The following is a 25,739-nucleotide window of genomic DNA, read 5'->3' on the forward strand; positions in this document are numbered from 1 at the left end:
CGCAGAGTAGCAGGCCAGAACATACTAGCTGAGGGCAGCCTCCAAACAAGGTTATAACTGATCGTTGCGCTGCTCGAAAACAGAATTACAAAATTACCGTGCGTATACAACTCCCATCGCGGTGAACCCACCCACTGTAGCTGTTCTTGGCCAGGAAGATAGCCCACCGTTAAACTTAATGTTTCAACAGGTGCGCGGTATTTCTGACGATTCGACGTCTATAGCGCGCGTTAACAGAAATTCCTGTAACGACAATGTTACCCTAATTTATCATACCTATTTCCTGACAATCCCTCCGCCTGCCTCCTGATATTAACTGACCTAATAAAATACAGGACGACATAAGCCAACAATATTTAATATGTCACATAATTAATTCGAAAACCTATAGAACTTAAATATCTCCTAACGACGCTAAGTACCGAAGTTTGTGCCCCATGCATAGACTCCCCAAGTAATCAGCTTCAAAAACTTGTTGACCCGCGTGGCTTAGCGGCTATGGCGTGGCGCTGTTAAGCACAAGGTCGCGGGATCGAATCCCGGCCCCGGCGGCTGCATTTCGGCGGAGGCGAACCGCTAAAGCGCCTGTGTGCAGCGCCTTGGGTGTCCGTTCAAGAACCTAATGTGGTCGGAATACATCGGGCGTGCCCGATAATCATATCAAGGTTCTAGCAGGTAAAACTCCAGAATTTTAGTAAAACTGTCACATAGGGTTTTTTTATATATAGCCGCATCAATTTTTTTAAAAGTGGCTGTGGCAAATATCACAGTGCTACACCTTGATCTAAATTAAATTACTCGCTGAGGCGGACGTTAGCTCTACAAGAAATCAGAAACTGAATTCAATAATTACGCTAATTAACATTTTAAATACTTTACGGCAAATATTTCAATCTACGAATTGTAACTCGAATTGCAACTAGTGAGTTAGCAAGGCATATCGACAACTTGGAACGAATTCTTGAAAATGGCACTGGTTTCGAAACATGCACCGTTTAATTTGCGGTAAAAGTGCACTGTTGCTTTACTACTAGTTTAAGAAAACGCTGTTTTATGCAGTGAAGCACAAAAGTAACTGGAACGCCAATGCATTTCGTTGGACACTTTGAAATTTTATATCTCGACACCGGTGAACTCGAGAATTCGTTCTAAGTGGGCGTACCTTGCGAACTCACCGGCTACAATTCGTAGGTTTCAATATGCGGCGCTACGTCACTAATGAAAAACGTTCATTAGCGTAATTATGCTAACTTTTCATTCACGAGTTTTGATTTCTCGTACGAGTAATGCCTGCCGGATCGATAACTTTCATCAAAGGTTAGAATTGTTCTAACTACCACAAGCAATTTTTTTAAAAAAGGAACGGTTCAGCTAATTAAAACACCCTGTACCGAGCGAGATGGAACACAAGGCAAAGGCAGCGATGTTATAGGGCACCTCACCAGGTCTGGTTATCTCGAGCTGACAAGCGCAGTGCATATAGTGTGCTCTAACGATCGTATCTGCTAAGCACTACAAAAAAAAAGAGAGGTGAAACTTCAAACCAAAAACGCAGGCATCCTTCTCGCGGGCGTCGAGCTCCAAGCCGGAGGGTGGCGTACATGTGCTAGTGCGCCTATACGTACACGCGTCTGTGCTGTGCCGTCGCTCGTAGTGACACGTGACCTAGATAGTCATTCAAGGCAACATGGATTATTTTGCTCAATCTGGTGCTTCAATGGACGAATTAAAGTTTAAAGATAAATAATAAAGCACACAAACCGAATGTCTGCGTTTTTTTTTTTTTTTAACTAGTACGGTAGCAAGAGAGATGTGCTTCTGTTTCGTCTGTTTGTTCCCACGTCGTGCAGTCGCGCGTGCAGAAAACTAAACTGCCATTTTCTACCACGTTCCAGCGCCGCGATCATGCCGCTAAAGAGACAGAATAAACATGCTAATCACGTGCTCTCGTGGAGAGCACGCAAAATCGTCCACTGCGCGAAAAGAGTCAAACGCAGCAGCTCTCGCGCGAAACCGTCACCGGGAGTACGCCACTTAGCAAAAACACGAGCGAGAGAAAAAAAAAATGGTTGTGGCTTAGGTAAGGTTAAGCCCAGGATGCGAAGCATACTAGCCTTTATTTTAGTTGTTGTACCACTGTTTAGCCTGGTGAACTGCTGTTGCTTGGCTATATTTGGTTCGGCTAGACGAAGAAACAACTCATGCGTTACTCTGCTTCGCCTTCAAGAGTGGAACGCGACAGCGTTCCCATCGACCCGCCAAGGGGTGTAAGACAATGGGCTACGGCGCAGCGACTACGCGCCCCGCATTGGACGCGGTGAGCGTCGAGCAACACAGCGTTCGGCGCGGCAACGAAATGTGCGCGTGAGCAAGCGACGCACGCCTGAGCCTTAGAAACAGCTCGTTTCTAAGGCAACACCGCATTCACTAGAGGCGCTTTTGTACCGCTTTGAAGCATCGTACTCGTGGCTCAGTGGTAGCGTCTCCGTCTCACACTCCGGAGACCCTGGTTCGATTCCCACCCAGCCCATCTTGCAAGAGTTGAGCCAAAGCCACCTAGAAAATCAGTCTCTGTAGCACGCCGCAACCTTCGCTTCTCATTCCAACAAGCAGCTCTGTCTCCAGGAGGCATCTCACCTCGTGAGTGTCTAGCAGAGGCAAGCGCAGCTGCTTATTTACCGCCGCGACGCCGCGAGCGACGGCGCGAGTTGGAGCCCCGTTTCTCCTCTGTCGTGACGTCACGGTGTCACGTGGTATTGAAGGCGACACCGCCGCGCCTGAGGAGCTGGGTTGAGCTCTCGTAATATGCTTCGCATAAAAAGAATGAATGAATGAATGTGGGACCCATGACGTATTCGTCACGCGTTCCTCCCGCTCCGGTATGGGAGTATGGGAGAACGCAAGGAAGGAATTTCGCTTGCGGACGCTTGACGGGAGACGGCGTCCGTGTTGGCGGTGACGCTTGCGTCCTGCAATCACGGTCCGAAGCACTTCAACTATTTCTATATCCGCTGTTAATGAGCTGAATTGAAAAATCCTTGAGGCAGAACACTCCTTAGAGGGCCCGTAACAACTTCCAGCGTATAACCATAATTTGCTTTGTGGTCTGGTGAGAGGCCCTTCAAGGGAAACGTAGACAGTCGGTCACTATCATCCGCAGGCTGTCACAGCACAAGATGCCCTGTAGCACAACGCGAAGACCGATTCAGGCTAGAAGTCAGGCTTGGGCAGGTCTGCGGTCCTTAAAAATTGTAGGAGTGCCATCGTCGCCCGCAGCCGCGATGGCTTAGTTCGAGATTGTCTGCTCCGATAATGGTCTGCGAACAAAGCAAGCTAGAGCAATTACGAGAAAACGTCTCTGTACGCTGTATACAGTCACAAACAACGCGTTGAAAGGTCTCCTCGCACAGACCACAACGCTAGCGTGTTGTTGGCGATTCCGATGCGAAAAACATAATACTTCGCAAAAGCCGCTGTGCCTTCCACAAAGTTCTACACCATTCGCGTTACGCGATGAAATCAGATAACACAAGGTTCGGCGACAACAGACAGCCGGGTAGAAACATCGATAACTTTCCAGAAACGTCGGATACATGCAGGCGCGTCCCTCGCTGTGCGATTACAGTTGTTAAACGGCGAGACGTGGTCACCCGATAAAGATAAGTACACGTGTCAGTATTCATGAATAGACGACGAAGCGGGCTGACCTCTCGCTGTCAAAATCCTGCTTGTGCAGCTGCTCGTTTTGAAAATTCAGGTTGTTCCATACGGAGAATGGGCGCTCTCGTGCGAGCACTCCAAGTTTTCCAGTGGCATCTGACATAGTTAACTGCGTATAGGGAGGACGAGGGGGAAAGAAAGGGAGAAGGCAGGGATGTTAACGACTAAGTCACCCCTACGTCAAAGGCGTTCACACAGGTCAGTCGCCCCCAAGAAACACGAAAGTGCGCGGCCGATGGTGGCGCTGCGAGCGGTGATCGAGCAACGTTAGCAAGGGGACTCCAATATCGTCTGCTACGGTCTCTGGGCGTAACTGCCTAGTGTTCATTCGTCCAACCCCCCCGCTTTCGGTGCGCTTCCAGTGAGCACTATTAGGCAGAGAAACGTCAAACTTTTTATCTGGGTTACAAAAAACCACAACGGTCGCCACCACGGAGTACAACCACGACTCCATGAATCAATCGCAAAGCATCACAGAGAATGAGTGCACAAACCAGTCTTTCCACCCCAGTTGCGTGCACATAAAAATAGATGGACATGACTTCCTGGAAAGCCCTCGCAGACACACTACATTCCTCTGCGAAAACTGATCGCGGAACCGGCTCATTATAATATATTTCTTGACATTAAGGGACGGTCAAAATGCAGCGGGCAGAACAAATCTTCGCCCATAACAAAATTCAAGCGCCTGCCGGAATTATGACCCTTCAAAACATTAACTAATGCATCCTATTTAGGAAAGCGGAAATGATCAACAAATTTTTGCGGCAACTATTCTGCAATGATTCAACTCCATACAGGAATACTACCCAAAGTGCCATATTAGGAATCGATAGCCCGGAAAGGAATCCCCTTCTTATGTGAAGCTACAGAGAAGAAAGAACAATTTTTTTTTTTCCAATGCCATAGACTATATAGATCGACACCCGCTGGGGTCGCTTAGTGGCTGTGGTGTTGGGCTGCTGAGCACGAGGCCCCGGGATCGAATCCCGGCCACGGCGGCCGCATTTCGATGGGGGCGAAATGCGAAAACGTGCACATTAAACGTTCACGTTAAAACGTGCACGATAAAGAAACACCCAGGTGGCTCGGAGTTCCCCATTACGGCGTGCCTCATAATGAGATAGTGGTTTCGGTACGTAAAACCCTATAATTTTTACATAAAACCACTTTCTTTTTTTCCCTGTCTTTTTTTTTGCTGTTTTTGGCGTAGCCATTGTGTTCACTAATACACCGCCTAACCCAAGGGCCGACGGAGGCGTTGGGTTACGAGTCGCAATAAAATTAACAAATAAGTGAATAAATCAAACCTCCGACATAGCACATCAATGTCGACGTTAATGCGATTAGCATTGAAGCTATGTAACGGAAGAGTATTTACCCTGCCGAAGTGCGGCGTGTATGAGGCACTTCGGCGTCCTGATGTGTATGCGACATGTATCAGACATGTATGAGACAGAAACTGCATCTGTCCAATACAAAGCATCGCCAAATTCAGTTCGAAGCGGGTAGCCGCGACCACCGCCACGTTTCCACGCTACTTAAACGTAAACCACGCAAAAGCCGGTAACGTCAAATATGTAAAATAGCGTGCGTAAGCTGAACTGTACAAGTCGTTTAGCGTTCTGCGCATGCGCATTTGAAGTCCGCTATTCCGCTGAGCCCGCCATTACGCTAAAACTAAAACTCTCTGGTAAGTATCGCTTCACGATACGGACACAAAATGTGCACACCCGATGAAGGACGCCACGACGGGTCGAGACTGTTGCGACAGCCTGAGTCGAGGCCGTAGGGATAAGACAACGCGTCCGGTTAATGGCTGCCGGAGGCGAACCATCGACCCGATTGGGCTTTGTCTCAGCCCGGACTCGACGCTCGCTCTGCCCGAGCAGCTATAGCGTTTGCTCAAGCCCGACTGGCAAATCTCATCCCGACAAGCGAACTCGGCCCGTTTATTTTTTTTTTTCTATTCGTGTGCGAGTGTGTGTGCGTGTGTGTGTGCGAGTGTGTGTAAGGGTTGACGCACATTGCTGGAACTGCAGAACTCTCGGCACTTTCGTTTTCTCGAACGGCCGATGCATGTTAGCGCTGCTAGCTGGCGCAAGATACCGCTTAGGGGCGGTTCGCGCATTGCAAACACCTGAAAGTATCGATACACATGCTACAGACCCGTAACGGTAGCTCAGGGGCCATGACGTTGTGCTGTTGAGCGCGAGGTCGGGGGGCTTCGATTACCGGGCGCGGCTGCCGCACTTCGATGGCAGCAAAATGCGAAAAACGCTCGTCTGCCATGGATGCACCTAACCCCAAGTGGTCAAAGTTATTCCGGAGCCACACTGCACGGAGTTTATCACAACTTACTGTACAGTTTCTGGCTGTTACACCTGATATTTCAAACACAAAACTATAGCACCTTGACTTTATTTAATAAACGCGAGTAGGAAGGAAGAAACATCAGATACATTGGAAGACACATTACCGTATAAACTCGTGCAAGGGCCGCACTTCTTTTTTTTTGCGCAATTTCGTCGACGTGCGGCCTTTACACGAGACCGAACCTTTAGGTAAAAATAATATAATGACGGTGCAGCTGGTGACTACTGAACGAAGACTCTGGATGCACCACTGCATCAGAACTCAACGCGCATCCCTCGCCATCTAGTAGCGGCAAGCGGAAGTGCGCAGCGCGCACGAGGCATCGGGTCGCCGAACGCGATTGCTTCTCCGATGGTATTTATTTGTCTTTCTTTTTTCCTCAAAATTCCGGGCTACCAAGCTGGGGGTGCGGCTCTTACACGAGTCTATGCGGTATGTTATCTCGCACAAGGCACTCAAACCGAAAAAATTGGCTGAGGCTTAGCTTGGTTAAGCCTAGTCAGATGCGAAGCATATTGGTGGCTAAACTTGGTAACTTGTCGCCGAGCCGCATACTGAGCACGTTGCTTGGCCAGACGTTCTTCCCGCTCTTCATCAGTCTCTGTAGCACGCCGCAACCTCCGCTTCTCATTCCAACGAGCAGCTCTGTCTCCAGGAGGCATCTCACCTTGTGAGTGTCTAGCAGAGGCAAGCGCAGCTGCTTATATACCGCCGCGACGCCGCGAGCGACGGCGCGAGTTGGAGCCCCGTTGCTCCTCTGTCGTGACGTCACGGTGTCACGTGGTCAGCCTTGAAGGCGACGCCGCGAGCGACGGCGCGAGTTGGAGCCCCGTTTCTCCTCTGTCGTGACGTCACGGTGTCACGTGGTATTGAAGGCGACACCGCCGCGTCTGAGGAGCTGGGTTGAGCTCTCGAGCGACGGCGCGAGTTGGAGCCCCGTTTCTCCTCTGTCGTGACGTCACGGTGTCACGTGGTATTGAAGGCGACACCGCCGCGCCTGAGGAGCTGGGTTGAGCTCTAGTAATATGCTTCGCATAAAATATCCAGCACCCTCCGCAAGAAAGGTAGGAAGCCGCTTGAGGCATGTTCGGAGCAAGTGTGACCATGACTGCACGTATACAAATTCCAAGATGAGGTGATGAATGCATGCAGCAGACAAAATATTGGAACAGACTGAACCGTATGCGCACGAGTGCTTTTATGATACGCATTGAACGTCTTGTTGTCGCTGTTGCGGATTTTGGTTCACATTGAACTATGAAAGCTAAGATCGTTTAAAAGGCGCCCACATCCGAGATGCTCTGAGGGCGCTTCATACTGCGGCAGTTCTATAATCAGAGAACGCTGTACTTAGACGCCACAATCCGAATTAGAACACGCTTATAACATACGAACGTACTTACGCTTGTTGCTGGATGCTACAACACGCGTGCACAACTATTTATCAGATGCTGAGTTACAACTTGCCGAATTCGCTCATATAACTCACCAACTTATATAAGCATACATAACGGCCTTTTAGCTTATTAGGCATTAAAGTTAGACTAAATTATAGTGCAAGTTATTTTGTAGTCTTGTGTGTGCTGTTCTTGTAGAAAGCCTGCCTTCTTCCGCTAGAGTTGCGGAGTGGCAACTCCGCAAGTTGGAACTCCGAGTTGAAGCGATACCGGGATCATTCCACATTTTAAACACCCGGAATGCAATTGTGGCACCAGTCTCGCAGATAGATTGGGAATTGAATCGGAGTCCACGATTCCGGAATGTAGCTGAAGTGGAATGATTACAAAGTACGGTCAATTTGCCAATTGTATTAGACTTGGCCATCTTTACACTTCTAAATTTTTACTCCAAACGGCTCTTTCGGTATTTACCTAGTACCTCTGCCGAGGTAATTATAAACAGGTATTCTGCACACACTTCTGATGAACCGAAAACCTTTACCACAACGTTGAATTGCGTTTAAAGACAGCACATTTTAGAGTTAGCTAAACAATTAGTTACGGAGTTAAGCAAGAGCATGCTTGACCTTCGACAGAGGGATGCAGGACAAAAACAGCCACACCGCTAATGGTTGCAGACTTCGGCAATTCATTCGGCTCTGCATTCATTTACTGCAAGAGCAGAGATTACAGGCTACACTGCTCTTAGAGAGATGAGAAGCCACAAAATGTGTTATTGCCCGAAAAAAAAAAAACTACGCGTTGTTAAGACCTATAAATACACATATTCGCTATAGCCACGCAAGCGCAAGTAGCAAACAGAGAGAAACCGTTTCATTTACTGGAACTGGAGGAATAGAATGGACCAGCTCAGCCACTCCAGGATTGAGAATGGTCGAACTCTCACCATTCCAAGAAGTTAAAGGGCCCCTGAAACGGTTCGGACAAATTTTGTAGGCGCGTAGGGTACAGCTTAAGTAGAACATTCGCACCACAATTTAAGTGAAGCGTTACGTAATAATGGAGCTGCAAGCGATTAGAAGTTACCCTCCTCCCTAGCTATGCTTTTCCTCCTCAACTCGCTCGCCGAGCGAGCGGCGCTAAGCTCCGCCTTCACTGGTTCAGCGTCACGATGCGACGTCACATCGCTCACTTCCGGTTGTTTAGGAGCACGCCCCCTCCCGCGCGAGGCCTCCCCGCTAGCCGCTTGGCCGTCGACCGAGAGCTTCGAAGCAGCGTGCGTTGCGAGCATTCTGTCGTAGCGCCGAACGTGTCCGGTACTCCGCTAAAAACAGGCAAGCTGGTCATTTCGGCAAGTGACTGGAGGCATAAACTCAAGCTGATGAAGGAACTTTAGCGTAGACGTACGTGAGCAGCCTGATCGGTCTGCACGGTCCACACACTTGCTGGCGCAGCGCTTAACCAGTCACACAAAGCGCTAATATGGCTCTAACCAAGTGTAAAGCATTTTAAACATTTATAAATCAACGTGTTGATGATTACACTCCTGCGAAAAATACACACCAGCAGCAAAGAATACACTTCGTTGCTGCTACTGTGTATGGTTGAGCTCTGTGCCACCAGGTGGCTGCACCGTGCAGACCGTTCACATTTGCCCTTCTGCTCATCTCGCGGCTCATCCCGGCACAGTCAAGCGGCCAGACCCTGTCCCCTTGCGCTTGCGTTTGCCCTAATACTGGACTCGCGGCTTGCAGGTCGCTACGCTTGCAGTCCACAAGGCAACAAAGTCGAATCATAGTGCTCGCGAAAAGACTGAGACCGACTCTGACAGCGGAGCTCTCGTCAAAATGGAGTACGTTGTAACACAAGCAGACGACACTTGCTGTGTGCCGGAAGTGCTGAAGTGTACTAAAAAACTATTCTTGTGTATTCTCTTTAAGTTATTTTCTTTTTACAAAAACAAAGTAACTAACATTCCAACTATTACGAGCATCATTTGTTCACCATAAAGTTGAAAAAATTATCGACCACGCGCCCTGGTCAGCCAATCAGATAGCTCGCCCATGTGACGTAATATGGGTTATTTGCATCATATGGGTAGGGGCGGCTTAAAATTCCGCCGAGCAGTGCGCTGCGATCGGCAGCGATGGGTATTTTTAAAACCTTATAATAAATTACACGCTTTACGCAGAGCACTTAGATGCATCAATTAATGATCAGAAGAACCTACTCTAACGACTCAGTACGTTTGTAGAAAATCGCCAAAATCGTTTCAGGGTCCCTTTAAGAGGAGTGGCTTTACGGAGATCTCATCTCACCGGAATGGAGGGTGAACGGAATGGAGGGTTCCCCACCGCAACTCCGGTTCCCCTTCTGTATACCGACAATATGAGCTGCAACGCGGTGTTCAAAGGGGCCCCAATAGCGTACGGCAGCACTGACATGCAGAAAATTGCGGCCCTATAAAAACCGTACTAATTATATTCATCAAACCAATTTCTCACATGTAGGCCCCGCCATGCAGTTTCGCGCTCCGTTCCAATCCATGCACCGTATTGCAGCTCGTATCGAACGCAACTGTACATCTTTGTAAGAGGCGTAGGCTCCTATTCAAACCCCAACAATGACTTTCGCTCCACGCCGCCAACAATTTTTAGGACGTCAACAAAGATTTCATTTGATTCCTTCTGAAATAATGTACCACGCGAAGTCCAGCAAGAATTAAGGGCAAAGAGATAGGACCCGAGCGCATTCTTGAACTCTTTCACTGCATTCAAACTAAACCGAAGGGCTAAACGTGCCTACAGCAGCAGACTCTATAACGAAAGTGCACGCTGAGACGTTCGCTTTTCATTCATTTCTCAAATCTCATCGATGGCCCCGTAGCTCCAACTGAACCAAGCGCACACGCGTAGTTTATCTCTATCCTGTTCAAACGATCATTCCTTATATATATATATATATATATATATATATATATATATATATATATATATATATATATATATATATATATATATATATATATATATATATATATATATATATATATACACCCGCCGTGGTTGCTCAGTGGCTATGGTGTTGGGCTGCTGAGCACGAGGTCGCGGGATCGAATCCCGGCCACGGCGGCCGCATTTCGATGGGGGCGAAATGCGAAAACACCCGTGTGCTTAGATTTAGGTGCACGTTAAAGAACCCCAGGTGGTCAAAATTTCCGGAGTCCTCCACTACGGCGTGCCTCATAATCAGAAAGTGGTTTTGGCACGTAAAACCCCAAATATTATTATTATATATATATATATATATATATATATATATATATATATATATATAACGCGAGTTGCGAAATTAATGCAGTGTCCTTAAATATTGCGCAATGCGTGTCGCTCGCATACCCTTTGTACATACTCATTACGGAAACTTAAGTCCTGCACTTAAGTCATTTTAGCGAACTTCAGTCATTTATTAGCGACCCGGGGCGATAAAGCTCACAAATAACAGGTCCGGAAAACAGCCTCACACGGCGACGAGATGAATCACCCTTCGAGGACAGATGAAATACACGTTTTCGGAGTCGCCGCAGAGAAAGGCTGCGCACGAGACGACATCGAGGCTCATTAGAGACCGAATGCGACGCCCCAGCGAGCCAAGCGAGAGGGCGCAAGGGCGTCTACGAAGAACGTGGGGCCTAAAAGAGGCGGAATCTCCTTAGCGGTCATCTGTTAAAAACTTAGAAAGAGGGGGGGGGGGGGGGGGGGCGACCGCCAGGGCCAGAGGTCACGGGTCCGGCCAGGTCGGCCGGCCGTGATTAAAAAGCCATCGCCGCGCCACACGGTCGAGACCGGCGCGCAATGCAAGATGCGGGTCCGCCGAGAGTGGTGCCCGATCAGGCAAGGCTAAAGGAGGAGGAGGAGGAGGGGAGGCATGTCCACACACGAGGGACGCTTGTGACGCCAGCGTGAGAATCCCCGCCGTTCGGTCCGCGACACCACGACTTTCGGTGCCGGCAAAACGGCGCCACGACATCGTCACGCGATGTCCTGTAGGCGTCAGTCCGTGCTGCTAATTCGTCGCCGTGCGACCAAAAGTAAATAAACAAACAAACAAACAAACACACACTGGACCTTTCGGCAAACACCAAGAGCGCGGTGGCACCCAGAGTGGAAATCCCCTTTTAAGGTGCAACAAAAACACCCGTCCACTCGCCTAGCCACGGATAAGTGTATATAAAGGAGGCCTGGAATTAGTTCTTAATATTACACGCCGCCCGTTAATTCTGGTTCGTAAAGATATGTATATATATTTCTGGTCGTCGTTAAGCAGGTTCATCGTCGAGATGAAAGAAGACTTTAAAAATGAGTGCGATAGTCATTCCGGTTGGTGCAGCAAATTATAAACGCGGTGGTTGGTTTAGAGATATTGCTATCATGTAGCCCTGGTAGCTACGGTGGAGGTTTCCGGACCACCCATAACGAGGAAGCACGGTTTTTCTTCTTTCTTTTTAAACCAGAAAGGGGCATCACAGCGGTCTTCTGTTATGTTGAGAGACAAGTTTCGCATATCACCCTATGGACCGCAGGATATCTGTTATACAGCTCGAGTCGCATAGAACGCGGCCTAACCGCGGGGAACGGTGGACATCTGCAGCTGTCAGTTTTAGTACTCATTAGGCGGTCTTTGCTTTTAAGGCTTGCTGCATTTTCTTTGTAAGTTGTCAGGTTTCACGTACGGAAGCTGCACACTATAGAGACTCTTTTCAAGGCGATATACCGCGGGCGCCTTCACCTTTGATCACGTGGTGATGCGTCCATCGCTTGCCTTATAGCTGCTTCCGTTTCCGGTCGTGTTTAAAATGGATGATCATAACTCCACCATGCGGTTGAGCAAACCTCTGTTTCGGCGGATATCGTAGGTGGTGAACGAGTGGAAGACATGCGAAGCTTTTGGCTGCAGCTTCAAGAAGACAAAAACGGCGCTTTCAGAGCTGATCACGCCGTGTCCTGACGGCGCGAGTATAGTATACAGTGTTTGTGCTGTAGAAGCTGGGCTAGAAATGTATTCCAAGCTGTCTGCAGACTCCCCGCTTCATAATTAAACACGGATAACTGTCTCTTGCTATTCGTTCTTTAATTGCCAATCACTCTGAAGCAGCAGCTTGTCCTGTTTGACTCGGTAACGTTGCTCGATGCGGCCGCTATCTATTTCCTGCCTAATAGCTCGGGGGTCTGCCGAGGTAGATTTGTTAAGTAAAAAGCAATACCAGAGTAGTGGTTCAACGTGTATGCACAGCACTAAGAAGCATATTTGATGGTTTGAAATATGTTGCATCACGTCAAGCATTGATGAGCGTGTATTTGGCATATGTGTGTTTTAATGAAAATGTTGCATATACACAATATCAAATATTAGATTCCAACCAAATGGATCTGGAAAGGCATCATAACTACAACAAACGTAAAACAAAGTTGTTGTTTCTTTAACACTCCGTCACAAGCTTCTATTTTCTATCAGTTCTACTTCCAAATCCTACATGATGATTCTAAAATCGCTCAAGATATCCAAGACGTCTTTCGTTTTTTTACGCCTTTACAGCCACCACAGCACATCACAGGCATCGCAACCCATTATACCCGCAGTCGTGTTTTTAATATTCTGCCGCACTACTAAACATCATTACTAGCACTTCTTGGCCGTTGTAGCCCTTGCGCCAGAAAACAGTACTAATAAAATAAAAGCTTCAATCAGTAAGCTCACTTTGAAAAGAAATTTCGTTACTGAAATATCTTTGGCAAATGCCTTCAGCAATGACTTTTGGCATTCCTGATTTAACAACTAAGTGTAAAAATGTTGTTTTTCCATTTTTCTTGAACATGCAGGACGGATAACGTTTCTAGCAGAAGATCGTATGTTGCTCATGCAAACATGCCTTCCAGGATCCCCAGACTGTGGCGAAGGATCCTCAGATGTCCAAGTGAACCGCATGACAACGCAGCGCACGAGCGATGGTCCAGAAGCAGAACCAACTGCTACTTCCATAAGCTCCACAGCTATAGAGGCTAGAAAGGTTCCACAGCTCATGTAGCTTACCTGTGCAAACACTGCGACTTCTCGTCATACATATTACTTGAGTCGTTTTGCTAAGCATGCCAAAGAACATCATCCTGGTATTAGGAAATATACAGCTGCGCCATTTGTAAGGTAACTTTTGCTGCCCTCAGCAGCTGCAAGACACGCTATGACTAATTTCATGGACCTGAACAGGTCTCAGAGGAACTTCATGTTCAGACTGAAATCAGTGCGTTAGAATATGGAGAAAGCTATGCAGACAGCTTAAATTTGGGCCCTTCATTAAAACCAGATATTCGTACACTTAGTGATGAGGACAGTGCGTCCAATTTGTGCAGGCTGCTTGAGGGCAAATACATATGTGCAAAAACAGCTGTGAATACTGTTGTGAAAGGTGATTCAGATTTATTTTATCCAAAAGGCCTGCACTTCGATGTGTTTAATTTGAACAGTCAAATTCAAACAGAACAAGTCACACAGTCAACAATCAAAGAGAGCAAAATTTGTCAGGTCAACCTAGAGGCAGTAAAGGTAAAAGCAGTCAAGCTCAGAATGGTACTTGCAAGCAATTATGCAGCCTTAAAACAGAGAGATGGTGGCATAAAGGTAATGAATGAAACCGCAACTAAGCTGGCTTCAGAGGCAGCAATTGAACTGGGAGGCAAGGCACCAAGGCAACCAGTAGGCAAGCTCTCCTAAGAAACAAAGGACCTAATAGAGAAACGACAAAGAATGAAAGTGTCCAACTCAAGAGATAAGATAGAATTCGCAGAACTGTCAAAACTGATCAACAAGGCAAAAATAAGTGATATTCGAAACTATAAAGTGAGAAAGAAACTTGGCGTAGGACAAACCAAGATCTATGTACCGAAAGATAAGCAGGGTAATATCAACAGCAATCTCGAAGGTATGGTAAAAGCAGAAGAATTCTATACTGACCTGTACAGCACCCAGAGGAGTCAAGATACATCCATTAGAAACAGTAATGAACAGGATATAGAAACTCCTCCTATAACTAGCCATGAGGTGAGAAGGGCCTCGCAAGACTCGAAACGAGGAAGAGCGGCAGGAGAAGATGGAATAACAGTCGATTTAATCAAAAATGGAGGAGACCAAATGCTTGGAAAACTGGCGGCTCTTTATACGAGGTGTCTATAGACTGGAAGAATGCAAGAATTGTACTAATCCACAAAAAGGGAGACGTTAAAGAATTGAAAAATTATAGGCCCATTAGCTTACTCCCATAGTATTACATAAATATTCACTAAGATAATCTCCAATAGAATAAAGGCAACGCTGGACTTTAGTCAACCAAGGGAACAGGCTGGCTTCAGGAAGGGATACTCTACAATGGATCACATCCATGTCATTAATCAGGTAATCTAGAAATCAGCAAAGTGAAATAAGCCTCTCTCTATGGCTTTCATAGATTACGAAAAGGTATTTGATTCAGTAGAGATACCAGCAGTCACAGAGCCATTACGCAATCAAGAAGTACAGGCCGCTTACGTAAATACCTTGGAAAATATCTACAGAGATTCCACAGCTACCTTAATTCTACACAAGTAGGAAGATACCTATAAAGAAAGGAGCCAGACAGGGAGACACAATCTCTCCAATGTTATTCACTACGTGCTTGGAAGTATTCAAGCTATTAAACTGGGAAGGCTTAGGAGTAAGGATCGACGGCGAATATCTCAGCAAACTTCGGTTTGCCGATGACATTGTTCTATTCACCAACAGTGCAGAGGAGTTACAACATATGATTGAGGACTTCAACCGAAAGAGTGTAAGAGTGGGGTCGAAGATTCATATGCAGAAGATAAAGATAATGATGATTAGCCGGGCAAGGGAACAAGAGTTCAGGATCGCCAGTCAGCCTCTAGAGTCTGTGAAGGAGTACGATTACCTAGGTCAATCAATCACAGGAAACCCTGATCATGAGAAGGAAATTCATAGAAGAATAAAAATGGGTTGGATCGCATACGGCAGACATTGCCAGCTCCTGACCGGAAGCTTACCATTATCCTTGAAAAGGAAGGTGTACAATCAGTGCATTTAACCGGTGCTGACATATGTGGCAGAGACTTGGAGACTGACAAAGAAGCTTGAGACCAAGTTAAGGACCGTGCAAGGAGCGATGGAACAGAGAATGCTAGGTATAACGTTAAGAGACAGAAAGAGAGCGGTTTGGATCAGAGAGCAAACGCGTATAGCCGATATTCTAATGTACGTTAAGAGAAAAAAAATGGAGCTGGGCAGGTCATGTAACGCGCAGGTTTGACAACCGTTCGACCGCTAGGGTTACAGAATGGGCAACGAGAGAAGGGAAACGCAGTCGAGGACGGCAGAAGACTGGGTAGAGCGATGAAATAAGGAAATTCGCGGGCGCTGGTTGGTTCTTTCAAATGGTAGTTTGGCATACTATGCACCATTCAAGTCCATCTTGCAAAATTTATTCCAACACCTTGAAGGAGCAGCTTACCACCAGTGACATTTCTCGGAGATAATTTGCAATGGCTTAAGGTTTAAGAGTCGCGCTGAGTTGAAGCAGGAGAATGCTTTTGGGGGTCGTGCTTTACTGTGATGTATAAATTGCTAACCCTTTGGGAATGAAGAGAGAACATGTTACATTCGCAAACTTTCCAGTCTCTAAAAGGTCACAGCTGAATTCTATCTTTATTATTGCTGTTTCAAACTCAAGAAATCTGAAGACATCAGCCACTAAAACTGAACTGCTACAGGATTTTGTCGAAGCCATGAAGAAGCTGGCATGCAGATGAATTTCGCTTCAACTGAAGGAAGGAGAGATACGGGCACAAGGGTGCCTGGTAGCATTTCTGGGTCACAGTCTCGCAAGAGGTGCTATAGTGGGCTTTAAAGAATCTTCGTAACGAAACATGTATTATGAATGCCGGTGCTGTAATGCACGCCCTTGTGATTTTCCAGTGATATTTTTACACTCAGATTATCCTATGAGGATAAACAGGGAAGTTGAAGCCAAGGTGCAGCGGTTTCTCAGCACAAGAAACATGGCTAAGTGGAAGGAAATGTCAGGTTCTTCGGATATTAAAGGCCCACCTGTCCTTGGCCTAGTTACAGGGTTCCCTTTAACTCAAAATGAGCTCTTTGACCCTATGCATATTCTTCTAGAGAGGATAATACCCAAAGAAATTTCTTTATTCATGCATCGCCAAATACGTACCCTTCGTTCATTTAGTAGAAGACAACCAAATGATTCCTTAAAGGCCTTCAAGTTTCAGCATTCTATCAGTGGCATTAAGTACCCACGGTTGTTTGATGCATCATTACAACTTGTGTCATCAGTAAGTGCAACAGCTATTCTTGTAGTGCACCTCCCACTTATTTTAATCCGCACTGTTTCTGTTAGTGTCTTGGGGCAGACATGCGAATCCTTGATTCTTATTTGTCAAGTTATGCAGCTAATACTTTCTCCAGCTTGGAGCATTGATGCATTAGGTACACTTGAGCCATTGATTATCAGCCACCAAAAATTTTCAACCGTTATGGGCAGCACGCTTTCACGCCAAAGCCACACACGTTGGTTCACATCGTCGACCAGGTAAAGAAATATGAACCACGTAGCCACCATTAGACTATGAGATATGAAAGCAAAAATGCGCTGCCCAAGCCCAAAAAGGTCTTCAATTCAAAAAAAAAAATGTTCCGTATTCAGTAAGCGAATTTTTTCAGGTTAATTTGTCCCATTCAATGTTTCATGAGAACGGTGATGCGAAAATTGGCTTTCTTGATGGTGGCCTCTTCATTGAAGCACCTGCTTGATCACAAAAGCTCGCATGAAGCATAGGAAAGAATCAATTTAAAGTTGCGGCAGCTGTATGCCGTTTGTTTGTTTGCTGCCATAAATTGGCCACACTTTAATACTTTTGCAAGAGTGAGCACCAAGTAAATTTGAAACCCCATTTCTGGTTTGTAGACATGGGAAAAGTATGTGGTTCGCGCCCTTCCCTCGTACTTGGAAAAACGCTCCTATGTAGCACCTAGCAACAGAGAGCTCTATCGAGTTCTTCATGTTGCCCTACAATTTTTTCATCGGCATTTACGAAACATATGACACAACTTATAACATATGAAAAGTTGATTCATTTGGACTAATTATGTAATTAGACATAAACCAAAAAATAATCAGAGTATCTCCAAGCGACGGCAAACATTACCTTGGTTACATCCAGCTATATGGCATTTGCATATGCTTAAAGTTTCGCTCATGTTACGTGGGAACCCCGGTATACAGAATGTTTTAGGCTATACATTTACACCCTGCAGGGACGTTTGCGTCAGCAGGCGTTTTTTGCCTTGCGACACCACGTACCCGAGCACATGAGTGTTGCACCCTCCCGTGTCGTCATGCGTGGCTTAGCCGTGTCTGGGGATAGGGGGGACCCTGGAGGATTGAGCCGATGCCGGGTGTTTAGACCTTTAAGGCCCCTCGATGGAGGCGACAGACATCTTAGGTTTCTATTTCACATAGACGGCACCTCCAGACTGACCCACCTGGAGGAAGTCAGCAGACGCCTTTTCCTGTCCTCATCTTCAGTCTTCAGTCTTTCTCACTTCCAAGTTTCCCGCCGGCAAGGGTTAACCTTGTGTGGCTAGCCAGTCTTGGTTATGCTGTACTATTGGACAACTGTCCGAGAACCTCTTGCTAGGCGCGTGGCCACAGAGTTGGCAGGCGACAGAGACAATGCGTGCACTTTCACGTTTCCTAGGTGACACGGGCCTGGACTCACGCCTGTGATACCAGTTGTGTAATGTGTCATTCACCTCGTTCCTCCCATTATCATCCCTCATTGTGACCCTTTTTCGTCCCCTCTTCCCCTTCCCTTACGTAGAGTAGCAGGCCAGATGCTCCATTATCCGGCCGACCTCTCTACATTTTCCAATCATTAAAATACTTCTTCTAACTATAGCAGCGATGTACGGCTGGCATTGGCAGGGCTTCCCTTGCAGGAACTGCTGTCACGTCCCCTTGTTCGCCTCCACGATGGGTAGATGGCTTCGCTGCCAAAAACCCCATCTATACTTATAAAGAACGCTTTCCCTAAACTCCCTAATCGCCCTCAGAAACGAGGGTGCACCGAAGATGTTTTCCAGTTTTTCAGATGGGAAATCAAGAACTTCCCTCAATTCCACATCATTCACTTTGAAAAGCCAGAAAAAAACAGTGCGAAGAATTTCACCGTTCCCTGTTTCGAAGTCTCTTGAGTGCAGTTTTTGGTCCAGGTGAGAAGGCGTCGAGGATGGCAGGAGGTGATCTCCTCTTGGAGGTCCGCGATCAGAAACAATATGAAAAACTGCCCAAAGTAGTGTCATTTGGGGACGCCCAAATAACGGTAACTCCGCACCGTACTATGAACGCGACCCCCGGCATCGTCTCGGACGATGACCTGCTGCAGCTATATCTGAGGCTGAACTCTTGGAGGGCTTCAGTGAACAGAATGTCATAACGTTAAACGAATTATGATGAGGCAGGATGGCAAAGAAATCCAGACCAATCACCTGATAATCACATTCGGCTCAAGGCCCGAGTCCATCGAGGCCCAGTACGTCAAGCTTCGGGTTACGCCCTACGTGTCAAACCTTCTCACATGCTTTACCAAGTGACATAGGTTCGGCCACAGTTCCCAGAAATGTCGAGGTCGTCTGACTTGCACCAAGTGAAGCAACAATGAACATACTTCTAAAACATGCGATATAACCATCTACACTGCGTCAACTGTGATGGTGAGCGCGCCGCATAATTGCAGTCACCAAATGTGAAACAAAACCACGTGACTGCGCTCGTGTGCTACCGAATTGGAGCGCTCTCAACCGCGCATGCGCGAAATAACCATGCGCGCTGACCGTGGCGAAGTGAGCGGCCACGGCTCCAGGAACTAGCTTCACAGTGACGTCAGTAAGTTTGGCGGTGGCACGCGGAAAAGAAGGCTCGTCGTCGCTGGTAAGCGACAGGCTTGACGCTCGGTTGAGAGCGTTACAATACGATAGTGCACGAGCGCAGTCACGTGGTTTTACTTCACATTTCGCGGGCTTTCTTTAAACGTCGCAAACGATCCTCACGCAGCATGTACGTTGCCACGAGAAATTGGATCGGTCGTTTCTGAACCTCCTCTACAACGCAATGAAACGCACTTGGCCCCAACGGGAATATAAAAAAATTTGCATAGTCGATCTTGGTTAACAAATTAAGTGCAATATAAAAAAACACCTAAAGAGCGCCGCATGACGGCAAACCAAATGTCGTTGGTTGCATTTAGTTGCGGTTCACCACTTTCTTAAATCCTTGGTTTAAGTTACGTTAAACACCCTGTATACTACCGTATTCGTACTATTCCCGCGCGCCAGTCATGGCGCGAATGCCGCGTGGCACAGATAGCCACTTCCGGTCCCACCGGTACGACGTCCTACAGGTACAGTCTATGAATAATTATACTAACACGCCTGCCACCCGAAGCGATTCGTTGAAAACTGCTGTAGCAGTGCTACCACTTCTAAAATGACAGCAAGATCGTGTGGATCTACCAACAAGGCAGCAGGGTTATGGTGGCTAGAGGGGGCGGTGTCGGCATCGGAGCGCCGGAGAGGCAGCATATTTTCAGGACGATGCGGCGGCGCTGCTGTCGGCTCCGAGATGCCTCCCGTACGCTGGCTAAGGTCCGCTGCGGTTATTTGGTTCCGCTGTGAAGTGCTTTCTCGCTCCGCGGCTTCTTGGGGCGCAATCCGCGAATCGGAAAATCACTTTAAAGGCTAGGCGACTTTATCACTGCAGCTGGCCTAACGTACTATGTACTAAATTTTGGTCATTTTATCGCCGCGCTTTAGATTCGCGCTCAGTGCAACACTTGTGAAACTCATATTTGCACCAAACAGAAAGCTTCCGCAGTAGGCGGTTGTTTGCAGTTTGCCAATGCCGCTTTAACATTTTAAGGGACTATTATGGGGTGCCGTATGCAGTTATGTCTGGCGTGACTTTATTAGTGCCTTGAGCTACAGGCGCTTCGCCTAATCGTCTACTGGTTGGTGCGCGCCTCATTGAAGTGCGCGCCTCAGTTGAAACGGGCCGCTCGAGTGAACCATGATTAATTCAAGTTTATTTAATTTTGCAATGAAAGGTAGAACTGTAGGCACCAATGGTCAAAACTCAGCATAATATGAGAGCGTTAAGGGAAATTTGGTTTCCAATAATAGAAACCTGCAAAGAACTAAGTTCGCGTATTTAGTACCGCTCAAATAATGCCAAAAATGCCTTAAAAGGATATTTATTGTTAATAAAATAATGCACACGACTCTATATACATGGTTGTTAGCTCTCAAACAAATAATTGACACGAAATGGAGCGCAGATCCAATATATAATGGAGGTATATACCCAGAAACGGTGAACAAGGTGCAGTGCAAACAATAATTTGTCGGGTGACAAATTCTGTTCAGATATGCAGATATTTCTGGGCATACAATGTGATGTGAACAATTCCTGTTTTACATATATAAACGCCTTATGTTGGTCTTGCTGATATAAACTTTGGAGTTATGCAGTTATGTTGTGCGCCTCAACTTAGGTAATGCTGACTTGGAATCTGTCAGCACCACGACATCTCGTGCAGAAAAGGCCCGTAGTTTCCGCCTACCTCTAGAGAAATTTACAAGGCAGTCTCTGGCACTGATCGACGACCTAATGAGCAAAGGATTTAACATAAGGTTTCAGTGGATTCCATCACACGTAGGAATTGATGGGAACGAGGAAGCTGACGCTCTTGCACGTCTAGCGCTGACATGTGTCCCAAAAGTGAAAGCTCCAAAAGCTTTTCGAAACCCTAAGGGTGCAATCCGCCTTCACTTTAGAGAGATGTTCAAGAATCCACACGAATCCTGTGTGACTCATGGATTTACACGTGAACAAGCGACGCTTTTATACCGCATCAGGACCGACTCCGCGTACACCCCAGCTTGGTTATTCAAGACTGGGCTTCGCGCTTCCCCACTCTGTGTTTTCTGTGGTGACATTGGCGACATCGAACATTTCATTTGGCTATGCCCTCAGTTTGACACAGAACAAAAAGTAATGGTCGACAACCTACAAAAAAGCGGTCTCACGCACAGGACCTTTGAAGATGTTTTCCCCAGAGGGCCCGCGGCATTGAGGAAGAGAGCGCAACGACTTCTGATAGCCTTCCTGCGAGACACGGGGCTCATCGACACCTGGTGACACACCACTGATCTCAACTCGAAGGAGGATCAGGCGGAAAAATTGCCGGCTATGTATGCCAGGCTAACCCCGCCTGCTTCAACATCATCACCACCACCGCCACCACCACCATCAACTTAGGTACTTAATTTTTTCTCGCTTCCCTTGCTTCGATGCGTTCTCTCCTGCGACAAGGACGTGCAACCTCGTGATGACAAAAAGCCGTATCACTTGGTGATTTCTACGCTATGCTGCGCACAGCCAACCATATCCAGCTTATTTATTGACAGGTAGGAAATAAGGCCCATGATGCTGTCAGCCTTCAACTTGTTAAAGCTGAAACAATGCGTGAAGGCATCTTCCATCGCAGCAACCAAGTCCTTTAGTGCCTGAGATGGACAAAGTAGGCCGCCTCTATCCATGTGGTTGGTAAGGCACGACTCTTCCGGAAGCAAGCGCGAGTCTTTTGCTTGAAGCAACAGCTAGAGAACACTATTCGCACTTTGTTCTCATTAGCATTTTCCTGGTAACATACCCGCTAACGTAGTAGGGTATGCGAGAGTCGCTATTTGATCCCACCATTTCACGATGATCTGGCATCGCATCACAATGCTTTACCATCTCGTGAACTTCATTTAGGTGGCCCACATCCAGGAGATCATCCAGCTTACTCTGCATACCGACCAAATTTTTCCCGTGGCGTGGGTCAAGAAGGTTACTCAGAACTCCTTATGACAAGCAAACAAAAGCGGGGAAGGCGAAGCTAACTTCACCACAGACTTCACGACGCGCGCTTGGAGCCGGAGAGATTGCTCAAACACATCACGCTAGGCATCTCGGAAACGACGAGCGCGCCGCCTGTCGCTGTCATGAAAAAATGCCGCACCGCCATACGCGGCGCAGCCCAGCCGATGCTGACACCTCCCCCACTAGCCACCATAGCAGGGTTGAGCCACACGTGCAGGCAATACGTAGCTGAGTAGCTCACAATGTGGCCAGGTTGAAAAAAAGAAAAAAAACAGAATTTTATTTTTATTTTCGGTGTCGTTCCGGAGTGAAAAACATCGTAACGTGCGCTGGTTAGCTCAATACCGTTCTTTTTTTTTCTTTTTTTGTCTTCGGTTAGATAACTTGATAAAGCATAGAATCAAACATCGAAATGAGCGCGTGCATCGTTGATGCACTGAAATTTTACCTAACGACACGGCATGTTTCTCCATTACGCAAATGAGGCTTTAGGTAGCACATAAAATACACGAGCAGCTTATCGCGCGGTACAAAAACCGTTTCGCCGCAAAGCGCTACGCTTATTGCAAGCGGGTAGAAGCCGGAACAGTGACGTGGTAAATTTATACACTAAAGTGCGATAAAAATCACGCAACCAAAAAAAAAGGAAATTGGCGTAAAAGTGCGATAAAAATCACGCAACCAAAAGAAAGGAAATTGGCCTAAATCTATATACTAAAGTGCGACAAAAATCACGCAAAGAAAAAAAAAAGGGAAATTGACGTGCGTGTTTGTTGAGCACGTTCTCTGAGAATAAAAAATTCTATGTGCAGCATGTCGCCGAGCGTCAGGTTAGATGTGCTCAGCCACAGATTTCTTCTACCGCGAACAGCTGTAGTCACGCTAGTAACAAAATTCGACGTCCTTGTCGACTCCTTCGCTAATAAACACACTGAGAAAAAAAAAAACACCCAATAGCAGATATCTGTTCACTCAAAAAAAAAAAGAGAGAACAAGACTACACTCAGCAAGCGTGAAAACACGATATCAAACGGAAACGTACACTAAATGCTGGAAGAGAACTATAACCGGGCAAAACACCAGCTGCTATTTCTATTCTAACAAAATGTCCATGGTCGTTAAACAAGCACTATCGCCTCAGCCACTGAAATACTTCGCCGAAAGACACGGTCGGCCCCAATGACCCAGCGCAGTCCGCAACACATCGTGTGCCGTACTGCAACGCTACAGGCGAAAGAGGAAAAAAAAAAAGAAGAAGAAAGACAAAGGGGAAAAATAAAGAAAAGAAAGTGCGGCACGTCTGGTAAACAACAGCAAGCCATGGCGTCCGCGAGACGACACAAGATGGCACCCGCTAACCCTCCCTCCCCGCGAAGGCTTCAAAAATGGCGGAAAGGCAGACGATCGCGAAACCGTCGTTTTTCACTTCTGCTTTTTATGCTCGGGCTCGCGGTCGCTTTCGGAACAGCGTCTGATGCCGTTCGTATATCCCCCCCCCCCCTTTTTTTTTTTTGCCATCCAAACTTATCGAGGTTATAGGAAATTAAACTGCGCTGAAGCTGCTCGAAATTAATCGGGAGTTTCCCACTATGGCGCGCCTGATGATCAGACCGTGGTTGGCACGTAACAACCCAACCATTTTATATATTTTTTTTATTTTTTACTTTACTGCTCCTGGTAGAAGATAAGAGCGACACCAAGCATACGGCATTTACTATGGTAAAGCCCTGCAATTCAACACAGCCGCCAAAAGTACGCGGGCGCAATACCGACGCTTGGCGAAAGGACACCTCCGAAAGTAGAGACCCGCGAACGTCCCCTAGGACTGTACGTACGAGTTCACAAGAGATTAGAATAATACGCATGATTTGTTACCGCATCACTGGTTGCCCTCCGTTTACCCCTACTGATATATTTATCTTTTTATGTAATCCCCACCTCGATTGGCCAAGTAATAAAGAAGTGTTATCACGAACGCTCACCGTGTACGGGCTCCGCAATAGCTGCGCCGTTGTCCGTCCTGGAACCACCAATTGCAAGAAGGAAGACGGCCGCCTGTGGTACATGCGCAAAAAGTGCGCCAAGGAACACACCATCGATGTAGGCCAGAGTGTCATCAATCAAGCACCAGCACAACACAATCCTCCCGCCAAAGTGACTCGGCTCGCATGGGCACACGTCGCGGCGCTCAGTTCAACCAATCAGACGAAGCTTGCACACGGCACGTAGGCGGCTGGGCCAACGGCCGTGCGCTCCGGATGGCGCGCATTCGAAGCTTGCAGCGGCGGCGAACGACAGTTACGCGACCGACCCCGGCCGGTTACACTGCCCCAACGGTCGTTTGATGGGTTTGATCCCTGGCTGTTTCATGCCGGTGTCGTGCTCACAGATGGGCGATCAGTGAGCGAGACGACAACGTTGTCTCGCGGTCTTCGGTGCATTGCTTATTGGCGAGTGCCAAACGGCCGTGCTCTTCGCGCTGTCGTCGGCCTAGAAAGATTGCCGCCTCAGCCCTGCCTGGCTTGTGCGGATAAGCGGACGAATTTTTAGGAAATGAATGTCAGCGCCGCGCTTCATCTTGGCAGCGCAGTGTCGCGTGAAGTCGCCGTGATGGGCTTTTGAGAACGCGCGATGTCTTCCAGATTTCTTTTTTTTTTTTTTCACATCGGAGCTGTCGGTGAGTTTGAAGAAGTGAAAGGTCGTTCGTTTATTAGTCAGTTCCGCCGGATGGCCGTTAGTTGAAGCGAAAATCCAGGAGGTCGAGAAAATACTTTGGAACTCGTCTGCTTTCGCGCCATTTTAGTTACTTGCTTGGGGACGGAGGTTTAGCAGACGGAAGGGGGGTTATGCCCGTCTTCCTGCATTCACCCCCTTTGGATCCTCCATTGCATGTGAGGCATTCGCGAAAGACTTTCTAGGCTCATGGTGAAGTTTATGTCAGCAGAGCTGACCGCCGGAGTGTCCGCCGAAGCGTCATCACGCCATATGAGGACAGATTAAATAATGAAAAATGATTGATACTGACAGTTAGCGAACGCTAACGGTATAATAGAGAGTGGTAGTGGTTAATCATGACTAGTAATGACTAACAATGACTTGTAATGACTCCGAAATGAGCAAGCTGTCAACGACGGCTTGTAATGACCACAATTGATTAGAAATGACTAGAAATGTCCACTGATGAGTAGTAATGACTACTA

At 47.2% G+C, this 25,739-nt stretch overlaps 1 protein-coding gene across 1 annotated transcript in view; it reads right to left on the reverse strand.

Annotated features, from left to right (window-relative positions):
* The window catches only part of LOC135901919 (uncharacterized), a 391,597-nt gene extending 366,614 nt beyond the window's left edge, over positions 1–24,983 (reverse strand). Inside the window, exon 1 of the mRNA XM_070525529.1 lies at positions 24,522–24,983. Coding sequence (XP_070381630.1) covers positions 24,522–24,656 — 135 coding nt within the window. The 5' untranslated portion in view covers positions 24,657–24,983. The remainder of the gene's footprint in view (positions 1–24,521) is intronic.
* Positions 24,984–25,739: the final 756 nt, after the last annotated feature.

The sequence above is a fragment of the Dermacentor albipictus genome, chromosome 9 (assembly GCF_038994185.2).
Source record: "Dermacentor albipictus isolate Rhodes 1998 colony chromosome 9, USDA_Dalb.pri_finalv2, whole genome shotgun sequence".
Classification (NCBI taxonomy): Eukaryota; Metazoa; Arthropoda; class Arachnida; order Ixodida; family Ixodidae; genus Dermacentor; species Dermacentor albipictus.